Genomic DNA, 13,508 nt, shown 5'->3' with positions numbered 1-13,508 from the left:
GGTACTCAAGTTTTTATCACCCCGTCCAGAAAATCTTTTTCTACCATCTCTTCTATTTTTTGCCTGGCTTTGCTAGAAAATGGTTTGTGGTTTCCCAGCTCCATGTCCTTGTTAGGGAAGGTGTTTGCGCAGAGCGTGGGGCTCCCTGAGTGCCCTGCACGCCGGCTGGTGACTTTGCTGTTGAAGACCTGGCTGAGGACGCTGAAGAACGGCAGCAGCTGCTCCATGTTGCGCACGGTACCAACGGTGAGCAGCAAGTGCCCCGGCTCCCAACCCAGCATTCTCCCTGAGTTGTCTTCCTCTGGATTCTTCTGCAGAAAACAAAAAGGGAATTGTTATTAACAGATGATGTAGTACATGAGAAAACTTAAAAGGGTATAAACATCAGCAAACATAGTTATGAATGCAAATGATGGCATTAGGTTTCCATTCCAGACTTGATTAAAATCTTTGCTTCTAAGCATATGTAGAGGAGTCTAACACTGGAGTGACGTTTTCCAACTCGACTGCATGAAGTAAGCTTGCTTAGTAGCAGAATTGGTTTTGAATAGGGAGAGTCAAATATTGTAAGTTTATTTTGTGCTTTGCATATACTCAAAAAGCTTCCAGATTTCTGGATGCCCACAAATATCCAAAGGACTAAGTCACAAAATGAGACTATAGCAGTTTGGAAGGGACAGAGTCTTTATACATTTCACCATTAGTAAATCAGTTAATTCCCCTTCCACCCAAATGGCTTCAACTTGCCAAAAAAGGTGGTAGGGTCCAAAGTGAGTAATTACTTTAAGAACAGAGAAAGGGAAAGGAATGCTTAGGAGAGACACATATACTTCCATGTTGTGCTAAGCAACGTGAGGAGTCAAAATAATGGTTAGTATCCTGGCTCTGCTGTTTCCTTACTGTGCGGCATTCCCAGGCAAAACGCAGAAAGGTCTCTCACAAATGCAGTAATATGAGCTACCTTGCAACAGACAAGTCAGATGAGAATGTATGTGAAAACACTGGCAAATATAAGCATAGAAGTGAAATAATTTATATTGAGGCTAGTTTGAGAAGCCAACTAAAATATACAAACAGTTGTAGCCACCATTCTATCTAGGGAAAGTTATATGAGAATTGAAGGTGTTTGAACTTGAGCAAATCATGAATATGAAAACACATTGAAGAGATAATGAAAACAATAAGCTGGGTAAAAAAAGGAAAAAAATCAAGTGGGATGTAGAAAGCAGAATTAAATCTGTCATATTTGTAAACATATGTAGTTAGCCTTCTTAAATCAGATGTACACAAGAGTTTCCCTATATTCTAATATCACTACTTTCCTAAGTGGAGAGAAGTAGATGTAAAGTCCAGCTTGTTTTCTTGTGTGTGTGCACCACAAGGTTTGTCTACTTAAACATGAAATCCTGAGAAAGGAAAATAGATTTAAGTCAAAATATGAGCAAACAAGAAAAGTGTCCTGTTCGTCATGGCCAGAAAAAAAGAAAAAAATAGCCATCACTTTTTTTCTTAGCACTTAACCTCAAACCTAAATTAAAGGATGTAGAAAACCATTTGCCTTTAACTGTAACACTGGCTTTACCAAGAGTCTAGGGACTAACTCTCACATTCCTGACGACCATTAACCAACCCCCTGACCGGGCTCCCTGCAGTCCCTCCAAGTCACACTGTAACTCAGCCGTATTTAAAATGTGTCCAGAGAGATGAGTTTAACCTGAAGGCAAATGAATAATGTGCTTGAATTCTCTACACAGCGAGTTTCCAAATGGAAGAGAACTTATTTGAGTTATAGTTATAGTGAAAGAGGTATATATTCCTGTCAAAATGCACCTTAAGACAGGGACTCCTGGTAAGCTCTTGACCAAGAGGAGGGCACCTGCTCTAGGGGGCTGCTCCTCATGATCAGAGTCACACCCCCTCCTCAGAAATAAATAGGCGAACATGTATGCATAGGATTTCTCCCTTCACTTCACCAGTCTAACTTGAAAACTTCCTTCCTATTGACCTCTCTCTTGTTGAGAACCAGACCTGGATTTGTGTCCCCATGTTTGATCCAGATGTGGCAATTTCTGCTGCTATACCACAAGCATGAAAAAGCCACCCTCACCTGATGCTTGGCCATCTCCAATCCCTCCAAAATCACTGTCTTAAAGTCCTCCTCCTTGTCCTGTGGAAGGAAAGAGGAGAACTCACAGCCTTTGTTTTAGTGAAAAGTATGTTTGGCCATGAAGACCTTGTTTAAAATGTTCTGAATGAGAAAATGCTTTCTAATCAAAACTGTCTTCTCACTCTGTGGGAAAAGTTGGGCAAAAGACTGTCATGTTTATTCCTTAGTTAAGGGAGGGGATCTTATGGAAACCTCTGTTATTAAGGAGATGCAGGGATGACAGAAAGTTCATGTTCCTGGGGTCGTGGGTAATTACGTTACTTCTGGATTTGTTGTTGGGATTATTTTTTCAAACCCTGTGATCTTAAAGTAGAAAGCACCCATGTCCTATCCTACTCTCTGGACCCAACTTTCATCTTCATCTTTGTCCTTTGCTTAGTCCCTAAAGACACAACTTGATTTTAAATAGAGTTCCTCTATCCTTCAAGTACAGCCTCATTTTTAATCACTTTCCTCTATTACATTTCTGTAGCTTGTGGAATGCAGTTTAGGAGCTCCTGTCTGAATAGGTGACCCCAGAAGACTGGAAAATTTCTGAACACTCAAAGCACATACTACAAACTAAGACTCACAGAACAACCCAGATATCCCAAACTGTACATTTTATTTTTGAAATTTTCTGAATGCAAAAGAAAAAAGAGCAAAAAGATTTGCAGCAAAGGCCCACTGATGAGCTTGCCAAATTCCTTTCTATTTTCTTGAGCAGAGACCTCTAATTAGCCTGAAAGATACAAAGTATATAAAACAATATAAATATATTTTACAAATTCATCTTCTTATACTCAACAAAAATGAAACAGAAAAAGAAGATGCAATACCTTTGCCCTTTTCCGAAGAAGTTTTGCTAGTCGTACAACATAAGGTTTAAATTCTCGTTGGTGTATGCCCTGCCTTCTGACTTCCAAACCTGAATCATCTGAGGCTTCTGGAATAAAGGCCCATCGGTACCTATGAACAGAAGGATCATACAACATTAGTGAGACAGACTTTGCACCACCTACGCAAGGCCATGTAACTACAGTAGAAAGAGCCTGGCCCCACCACTTACACAGATTGAAATGCTAGCTGGGTTGCTCACAGCCCTGCCACCTGGGCATGCTTCTTAACTGGGGCCTTTTCTTCATTACTATTAACTGCCTCACAGGGTTGCAATGAATAAATGAATATGTAAACTATGAAGTGCTCATTGCTATTTTTTTTTCATGCATACAAAGCAAGTAACTCCACAGATATTTCTGTCATTATTAATAGGCAAAATCTCCACTGTATACTTGCCAAGATGGTCTCTAACTGTACAGGTAAGGGGGCAAAGAAATAAAAGAATTTAAGAGAAGTTTAAGTAGGACTTCTTTCATAGTTCCCTTGTATTTTTGTATCTTATCAGTAAAATTAATATTTGTGACAAAATTTAAGCAGTATAGATTTATATAGAAAAAATTTCAGCAGAATCTCCCTCCTACTATAGGACCCATCAATATCTACAGTTTCTTGTATATCCATCCACAGTGTTTATGTATGAAAGAGCATATATTCATACATCCAACCCCTTTCTCTCAAAATAAATTTTTAAAAACATAATTGCTGCTTGTTTCTATTTACATAATTTGGAGTGAGATAATAGACCTCCATCCTTCTTTAACAGCTACATACTCCAGTGTTGGAAGGTACTGATTTAATGAGTTTCCTTAGATTGCCCAGTTTCTTGCTAGTGCAGATAGTGCCATGACAGATACTCTTATATGGTGCTGCTTTTTGCACATATCTAAGAATATAGTGGTAGGATAAATCTTTTGGGTGTAGAATTACTGGCTTAAAGAGGAAATGTAGTTTGGTAAATATAACCTCTCTGGAAAACAACTGGTCAGTATCAATCTGCACTTCCAACAAGCATAAGAATGCTGCTTTCTGTTGGTAAGAGGAAAGGGAAATACGCTTTCAGATCTTTACCATTGTGATGATTATAACTTAAATGGGGATTCCTCTTAATATTGCTGGGCACCTTTTTGTATGTTTATAAGCCATTCCTTCTGCATGAACTATTTAGTAGCTCTGTCACTGGTCCATTTTCCTATTGGGATTTTTACATATTAAGTCAGACTTCTGTGACACACTGCAAATACCTTTCCCAACTCACTGCTGCTTTTTAAACTTTATGGTCCTTTTTAGTCACCCACAAACTTGAAAATTTTATTATCAAGTATTTTGAACTTTAGAAAAAAATCATGCTTAGAAAGATTACTCTTTCAAGATTAAAGTCTCCATGTTGTCTTCTACTATTTTTTAGATTTGTTTAAAAAAACAAATTTCTTTGAAACTGTAGTCAGTATTACAGCATATTTCATCCCTTTTCTATTAACTATATCTTGACAAGTAAAGAGGATAAGCTCACTTTGGTTCTCATCATGGAAGTGACCACGCCAGTCCCAAGAGCGCACTACTTAGTGTTCTTCCTAGAGCACCGAAGACTACAGTGACCACCTTTTTGAAGATTAGTTAATTTTGGCCACTTCCTACAATTCTGCTTAGTATCCTTTTTTGAGGTTTTTCAGGAGTAGTATCAGTGATACAGATACCCAACCACTGATCATCAAGAAGAACATGTTTATGCTTTCCAAATGGAAAAAATAATGTAAAGGATGTAGAATTAATCTAAAACAACTTCTAGTTCTTATCATTAAAGAAAAGTAAGCTTGTGGAACAGAAGTTTTTGGAGTTTTAAGCATGTCCAAATATAAAAAGAAAGATTGTAGTATCTTACTCTTTATTAATATTCCATTCTAAAAGAATAACGTGATATAATACATTATGTAAATACATATTTGATCATGTGGACAAATTCTTAAATTATCTTTGCTACATTTTGATAAAACAACCCTATTTGGTTCATCCATTAAAAAATTTAAATATGGAAAACCATAATTCAATATTCTGAGCATTTGTGAACAAAGTACTTAAGAGAATTTACTTATATTTTTTCCCTAATCCCCTCTGCCATCTCTTTAGTTCAATTCACTGTCATCTGAAAAGCCTCCATTATTCCAGTCTTGCCCATCTCCAGTCTTTTCTCCAAACCATACAAAATAAAATTTCTAAAACAAACTTTCACTTCATTTCTTAGAGTGATAAACATCATTCCTTAAAGTGCCTCAGTGGCTTCCCACCGTCATTAGGTTAAAGTTCAGATTCTCTACGATAGGTCTAAAAAACCTTGCACGAATCAGTCCCTTTCCAGCCGCATCTTCCAACCTTCTTACTCCACAATATTGATCTTTCAATACATCAGACACCAGGACCATTCCCACCTCTTGAGTCCCACCTCAGTATAAAAGCCCTCAGGGTCTGCTCTGACCCTCAAAGCTAAAGCTTTGTGGCCTCACAGTGTCCTGCATACGAGCCATGCGAACATTCATCACCTGTTTGACTGTGTGTCTCCTACACTGGAACTGAAGCTGGTGAGTCACTGCCTCACATCAGTGGGCACTCAGACTGAATGGTCTGTTAATCTTAATACAACCCCAGCAACCATTTACTTCCAGTAACTCTGTCACCGCCCCCCCAAAGAATTACATTTTAATAAAAATTATGAATATTTTAATTTACATAAAAAACTTTTAAATTAGTCTTAGATTTCATTAGCTAAAGCAAATGCATTTTCAAAAATACCCATTTAACATCCTTGGTTTTACTTACATCTGAAACTGAGGAAGACTTTCAGAGGGCAATGCCAGAGCCAAATCCAAAAATTTGCAAGCAGAGAGATACAGGTTTAACCACCGCTGGCTGTTATATGAAGTGGAAAAGCCATTGCCTCCTGTGTAGGTTGTCTCCAGACCAGCCACAGAGGGGCCTGAAGTCCTGTACGCAGGAGACATTTGAAACTGTAGTCAGTATTACAGCATATTTCTGTAAGAGTTGTACCAGTTGCTAATGCTAATAGGTAGTTTCTGGAAAATCTCAAAGTGCCAGGTATTAGTTTCATAATTATCCTGATAGGTGGGCCAGTAATTGCTAGACAAGGTAATGATTAATTTTGCTGTTCTCAAATCAAATACTTTTTTTTTGTTTGTTTTTTTTTTGTTTTTGAGAGGGCATCTCTCATATTTATTGATCATATGGTTGTTAACAACAATAAAATTCTGTATAGGGGACTCAATGCACAATCATTAATCAATCCCAAGCCGAATTCTCAACAGTCTCCAATCTTCTGAAGCATAACGAACATCAAATCAAATACTTTTGTTCTTTAAATTTTAAGAATGGAAAAATATTACAGAATTACTTGTGTTATACTCAAGAAATACAAAAATAGAAGTTGTAAAACCAAGAAACCTGCCTACTATTTAACGTGCTGCAACAATGGGGCAGGGAGAACTTTCTATAGTAATAAACAGTACTAGGGACTCTTATAAACCAAGCACTGAAGAATAAAATATTCAGTACAGGTGGTTTTAAAAGAACTTCAATTTATGAACATATTTGTATAAAAATTTCCACATAAATGAAACATTATATTTAACTGCATATTAATAAACTGCCTCTAGTAAAAATAATAAATTATAGTACATTAAATTGAGATTATTATGGAAGATTCGTACATGATGGATACCTACGGACAGGCAAACTCTTAAAAGACTTTGCTACATGTTTCAGGGGCAAGATCTGACCTACTGCAACCCACACGACTCTCGAGGCTGAAGCAATACTGCTGTGAGCTAAATGTGCCTAGAGGCCAAAGGTCATGAATGCTTCAGTTTAATCCAGCCTAAGATCCTTAAGGAATATATGAAACTATATTATGGCCAAATATGATCAGATAACAATAAACCATATAAAATACTCGGATAAAACAATATCTATACTCTCCTACTTGTAAAGTAACACTATGGATGACTTTAAGGTACTAAATGCTGACAAGAATATACTGAAATAAATTATGTATTACCGTGAAATATCTTCATCAGCAGTGAGTTCCTGCTCCATCAGTAAAAATACCTGCACCTAAAGACCGTGAAATAAGTGTTTATTTAAATTTGATACTTATCTTTTTCAAGTTGTCTTCAGGCTATATTTTCATTAATCCAAACAACTTCAGGATCTTTAAGTCATACTTAATTCCCAAAAGTAAAACAGAATTTAGTACAGAACCTTGCCAATAATTTGGCAAAGCTGAGAGGAAAGCATGCTTTTATTTGATTATGGAATAGCTTTATAGTTATTTAAAAAAGGAAAAATATTAAAGCCAATTTCTTTGTGGGGAAGTTCTAAATGTTTGTATCTTCAGAATCATTAGATTCCTTTCCTTTTCTTCACTCACCTCCCTTTCCCCAACTCCACAAATCATTCAGATGAAGGTGATGGTATAATTCAGGGAGGGAAAAGGGATTATTGGCATAATGGGACTCAGGAAGGTTTTATCATTGTTGGGAGTTTATAAAATCTTTGTGAAAGTCTCTCTGAAGCAGGCCTCACTGGGGTAGGTGCTGCGTGTCAGGAGGGAGTCCATGCATTATGCCAGCCCACGGAATCCAGCTAACCCCTCTGTAGTCATCTATAAGTACTGCTGCACACGTGGGAACCAGGCCTGATAAAGTTAAAAATCTGGTGTAGAAGAGACAAGCTAATATTGGGAATGTTGCATATTTGGAAATCCAAGCCAACTGGAGATGGAGTCTGACTTGTTTTACTATTTCAAATGTAAAAACTTGTTAATGACAGGCTTAACTAAAGATCAGTTCTCTTCCAGAATTAGTTTTTATCCAGTCAGCATGTTGACGCTAATCACATTACTGTATAATATAGATTTCTAACTTGATTGAATTAAAATTAACTCACAAGTTCTGTAATCATGGTGGGCCAGAGTGAGGTAAGGTGTTGTGGAGACATTCTCAAAAGTAACACTCTGAAAAACAGGAACACCTGGGAGTGAAGAGTCGGCACTTGGGGCAGACGGAGACTCTCGACCAGTCTCTCTGGAAGAAATGCAGTGTATCTGAATAATCAGCATCATTTTCATATAACTTCTATATAATCTAGTCTAGTACTCCTCAAACTATTTGTGAAGGAACAACTTTTAAAAAGATTTCTCATCTGTTGTTGCAGATTGATATTTTAATATAATACAAGTGAATTACTAGAAAAAAATTAAAGATGTAAAATACAAATGCCATTTTCTTATTACTAGCTTCAACAGTTTCTGTCAAATTGCTATAAAAAATTTAAACGCTTAGTCTAAATTTCTGTATTTATATGCTCATGGATGGTACTGGTCCATGATCTAGTCAACTCTAAAACGATAATCACAGGACAAATGATGTACATGTAGTGTATCTGACATTAGGTATAAAAGGTTAGGAGAGGAGGAGTCACTTATCTTCTGAGACAGAGTAATAATCTCACTAAAGAGACACAACAGTCATTCCCAGCCCAGTCCTTCATGGCTGTTGAGGCTGGTGGCTGACTCAGCAGTGAAGAGTACACCCCTCCTGGTGGCACAGGGTGATGGTGAGTTCTCTGACATCCTTCAGGACACAGAGCCACCAAACACAGCTGATGACGGTTATCAAAAACCTTATACAACACCCAACCCCAGCCCCAGGATGCTCTGATTCTATACCATTCTCCATCTATCTACACTTGGTACAGTTCACCCCTAGCTTACAATTTAGGGAAAGTATTTTTTAAGGAAAAAAACCCCTATAGTTTAGAAAACAGAGAAAATAGTTTTTCACTATTTACCTTGTATATCAGGAAGATATTTCTGGTACTGGTCAATTTCACTGCTAAAAATAGCAAATGCTAATCTCTTGAGAAGCATGGCTCTCTGCTCTAGCTCAGCATCTCGGTTTGCAAAGAGATTAAGTGAACTGCTTTGAGCCACAGCTACACGAGCTGAAAAAAGAAGTGAGAGTACTTGTGATATTATCATTCAGTCATTTAAAAAAGAATTATTCTGCTATTTGTTTAAAAAATGCTAGATACCCTATCATGTCCAAGAGTGAGAGGAGGCTTCGGGCAGAGGACTCAGGGCTCCTCTCCAGGACAGAAGGGCTGGCAGACAGACCCAGAACACACGAGCCAGAAGCTAAAGCATGAGGGTGGTGATGTGGGGAGAGCAAACTTCAGAAAACTAGTTTTCAGAAGGTGAAATTGCCAACAATGCCATTTTATAAAACCCCTTAATATTTTATGCCATCTGCCTAAATCCTTCTCATGGCTTTAAAAATGATCTCTGGCCTTATCTGGCCGACCTGGCTCTCCTCTCGCCTTGTCACTAGGCCCAGCTCACTCTTCTGTAGCCACAGGGTCTGGCTTGCTGTCCCTTGAATGGAGCCAGCTTGTTCCTACCCCAAGACCTGCTTGATTTTTGTTTCCTATGTCTGGAATACTTTGTCCCAAGGCCTTCTCATGGTTGGCTTCTTTAGTTTCATCTCAAATATGAGCTCTTCAGTTGTTATTTAAAATCTATTGCATTGCCCTATTTCCTTCACGACTGCTTCCTGAAATAATCTTACTCGTTTGGTTAAGGTTAGCATAATGGCCTGGCCCACTACTGCCTTTTAATAAATATTTGTTGAATGGGTAAATCTGAACCTTTAAAGCAACTCTGAGAAGATAAGAGAGAATATGCTGCCCCTTTTCCAGATGGGGAAGCTGCAGCTTGTTCTGAAGACTTTATATGAAATCATACAGACTCATTCAACTTTACTGCTATTTAAGGGTATTAGTTTAATAACTTCCAACCTTAAGTAAAAATCAAGAAAACCTTTTTTAAAAATGAAATACTAGCATATAAAGCCAATCAAGATAGAATAGAAGGGAGTTAAAGAGTGATTCTGACCTTTGACCCCTCCCTTCCTTCAGAGGAGATAAACAGAGCCCTAGGATTTAGAGTGACTTATCTAATAGATTGGATTCAATTGCCTGCCTTTCCCTGCCCCCCACCACCTATCAGTCTTTCATTCTTCAATAATTACTTCTTGAGTGCTTATGTGTGCTGGGAAACAATTAGACATGGCCGAATAGTTCTACTTATTATTTATCACTATGTTGTTCTCTTTAAGTTTTAACATTTTTCTATAAGGTACTAAATATAACTTGACAAAGAGTTCAGTAGTTTCTAGAAAAAAGCAAAATAAGAAGAAGAATGGGCAATGTACAGGAGAGATACTGCCTCTGTTGTAATCCCATGTACTCACTCATCAAATCTCTAAATGTTGTTTTGTCATGTGTCATCAGATTGTCCATAATTGCTCTCCAACTGCAAGAGACAAAGATTATGATATGTAATTAAGATTTTGTTATTGTTAGTATTAAAAAACAGTGTTCTACTCTGCAGGATAGCATTTGATTTAAACAGATTTTGTAAGATACATTACATGTCGAATAAAAGCAAGACAGTGACTTACTGACTGACACAAGAGGCATCCATCTGAAAGAAGCTGGGATCCATAAAGAGGTCAAAGGCTTCTTTTTTCCAGGCTCTCCGTGTGTACTGATACCCACTCAGACTGCTAAGCAGCTGGACACAGGCTCGGTAACTAGGGGCATTATGTGCACTAGGAGGAAGGAGAACCACCTTAATCTGTATGTTGTAACTATAAATAAATTATTCATAAGTGCTCAATTTACCTGAAACGATGTGAAACAGCACATAAGAGAAATAATGTTTTTTTAATCATTCAATTCAAGGTAAAAATAATGCCATTTTGTCATAATTCCATAAATAGCAATACAGGAACACAATTTTTTTCTAGCAGGCTATGAATTAATTAAGAGATCCACTTTAATAACAGTACCTGTGATTTCGGAGGTAGGGCACAACATAATGCATAATATTCACAAGTAAAGGAATAACCCGTTCCTTTTCATCACTGTAGAAAACCATATCTAAAAGATGTGCCAAAACCTAAAAAACATAAGAAATGTATGGAGTTAATCTAAGAACTGAAACTGACAGTATTCAGAGGTGGCTTTCAGTCTAAGAAAACCTAGAATACCTTAATATTAGAGAAATCTAAAATCAGATCCCCTTAAGCCATTTTTATATTTATGGTTCCTGCCCTTATTTGCTTTATTGTCCATTATAATTATACAACATAAGTATGGGCATATATTACTATTTCCAACTGAGATAGGGAAGTATAGAAGAAGAGGGGTCAAGAACCATCTAATGTGACAGTGAGTAGATGGCAAATTTAAGATTAGAAACTCAGAATTCTCTTTCCCTGACCTGATTAAAAGAAGGTTTGGGGGAAAAAAAGCCAAACGAACTGAACTGCTCAAATTCCAACTCTTGTCAATTAATAGCTATTAGTGGCTTTAATTAATTAATGGCTTTAGTCTTACTATAAAAATGACCTATAAGGTGATATATATTTAAAAAGCACATTTCAGAGGATGTAGATACGTAAATGTTAGGTGAACTGTAAGATCCTTTACAGTGGCAAGCATCATTATACCACCTTCACACCCCTCCCAATCTTAATGTGAAACAAGTACTTTTCTTTTTAAAAAGTACCCTTTTACAAAGTAGTGCATGGGAAGGGGAGCAATAACTGAAGTTATAATCACTAATATTTAACAAACTAAATAATCCAAATACAAAGTCAAAACTGTTTATTCTATACAGCAATTTCTAAAAGTACAAAATGGTTTTTCCAAATTCAAAACTCGTCTGTAAGAATTACTTGCTAATATTTAATTGTGACACCGAAAGTTCATGTGAAAAAACTTGGTAGTATTTACCTCAGAGAGTAATGTCAATGCATGGACACTATAAACTGAAGGAGTTATGTTTGAGGTTTCCGTTGCAGGTGATAACATATCTAAATAAGAGAAAAGACAGATAAACAGTTAGGTCTTTTCTCACTGAGAAAAGCTACCCAGTAACCATGAGAAAAGGGATGATTTTATAGTACTATCCCCACTACCTGAAATGATTTCTTAGTGAATATATGCCTACAAATATGAACCTAAATGTTTGGGATCAATACCTTCAACATCAGATTCCAAATTGGTTCCATCCACCATTATTTTGGGAGAAGGCTTAACTTCAAGATTTCGTCGCAGCCATGTTGTCTGTTCCAAAGAAGAACCAGCAATTGCACCAATTGCATCCACTATTTTATGAGTTACATCCTAAAGAAAAAGGAAAAGCCATTAACACACCCAGATACATCCATCCATACATAAAACTTCACAGATGATCTTGTTTCACCTCCCCACTGGAGAGCTGAGGGCACTGAGAAACACAGTCTGAGCAACTACCCACAACCAGAATGCCTTACCTGAAGGTCTCTCTGATCTTTCTTGTTTTCCAAACTAGGGTTTTTCATAATAAACTCATTCAAAACCCTAAAAGGGCCAAAGAGAAAAACGAACAGGAAATATCAGTGTAAAGAATATGATGCAATCTAATTTCTCACAGTGAGCTACTGGTTTTGTGGCCTCTATTTACATGTTTAGTGACTATACATGTGGTATCCTATGACTCATCTGAAATGCATGCACATATGCATGAAAACACATGTACAAGGGTGGGCTTCATAAAAGCACTATTTGTAAAAGCCAAAAGCTGGAAAGAACAACAACAGAAGAGAGAAATTGTACCATACTCATAACATGAAATACTAAACAGTGATGGAAATAAATTACAGCTTTGTGAAATTACATGGATGAATTAACATGTTGCATGAAAAAAGCAGAAATGAAATAAAAAGATATATATATATATAGTTCAAAAAAGGGCAACATTTATATGTGGTGTTAGACATCAGAACAGTGGTTATCTTTGGGGCAGCAATTGGGAAGGGACCTGAGCAGACATACAATGATTTATTTCTTAATTAGATTTGTGATCATACATTTGGTATGTTCACTTTGTAGTAACTGGAGTTGTGTAATTATTTGTATGTTTTTCTGTATGTGTTTTATATACCAACAAGAAAGTAAAAACAAAAACAAAACCTGAACCCCACTAATTTTAATTTGTAACAGAAATGGTATCTTACCCTTTGTGCATGTGTGTGTGTGTGAATATGTAGATTGAAAATACTTCATGAAAAAATTTTTCCCGTTTCCATTGTTTGCTAAAATTCCACTTACTTTGACTTAAGATAAATTATATGCATGATTATTTTTAAGCTAATATTAGAGTGATATTAAAGAGCAATCTTCATATCAATTTGTTTTGTAATTAGGAATTTTTAGAGGATCAGTAAAATGGTTGGGGAGAAAAAATAAGCTGCCAGAAAATTTAAAAGGGAATTAAAAATGTAAGTTTCCAGTATAACTGAAAATATCCAACTTTTTGTTTAAATACTGAACCGGAGTACACACACTT

The 13,508-nt window shown here is 36.7% G+C and overlaps 1 protein-coding gene across 9 annotated transcripts in view; it reads right to left on the bottom strand.

Annotated features, from left to right (window-relative positions):
• Positions 1-5: 5 nt before the first annotated feature.
• Positions 6-13,508, bottom strand: part of DOP1A (DOP1 leucine zipper like protein A) — a 134,860-nt gene continuing 121,357 nt past the window's right edge. For 5 of the 9 annotated variants that reach the window (XM_036896946.2, XM_036896950.2, XM_036896949.2 and 2 more), the window contains 13 exons: positions 12,454-12,520; positions 12,160-12,304; positions 11,912-11,991; positions 10,963-11,072; positions 10,573-10,722; positions 10,363-10,424; positions 8,903-9,055; positions 8,000-8,136; positions 7,110-7,165; positions 5,858-6,022; positions 2,986-3,115; positions 2,108-2,167; positions 6-311 (listed from right to left, as the gene is read on the bottom strand). In XM_036896946.2, coding sequence (XP_036752841.2) covers positions 6-311; positions 2,108-2,167; positions 2,986-3,115; positions 5,858-6,022; positions 7,110-7,165; positions 8,000-8,136; positions 8,903-9,055; positions 10,363-10,424; positions 10,573-10,722; positions 10,963-11,072; positions 11,912-11,991; positions 12,160-12,304; positions 12,454-12,520 — 1,621 coding nt within the window. Of the gene's footprint in view, positions 312-2,107; positions 2,168-2,656; positions 2,889-2,985; positions 3,116-5,857; positions 6,023-7,109; positions 7,166-7,999; positions 8,137-8,902; positions 9,056-10,362; positions 10,425-10,572; positions 10,723-10,962; positions 11,073-11,911; positions 11,992-12,159; positions 12,305-12,453; positions 12,521-13,508 lie in introns of those variants that run through there. The other 4 variants (XM_036896951.2, XM_036896952.2, XM_036896954.2 and 1 more) reach the window with 2 other exon arrangements.

The sequence above is a fragment of the Manis pentadactyla genome, chromosome 12 (assembly GCF_030020395.1).
Source record: "Manis pentadactyla isolate mManPen7 chromosome 12, mManPen7.hap1, whole genome shotgun sequence".
NCBI lineage: Eukaryota > Metazoa > Chordata > Mammalia > Pholidota > Manidae > Manis > Manis pentadactyla.
The sequence above is the reverse complement of the archived record's forward strand: the minus strand, read 5'-3'. Positions and strand labels throughout refer to the sequence as shown.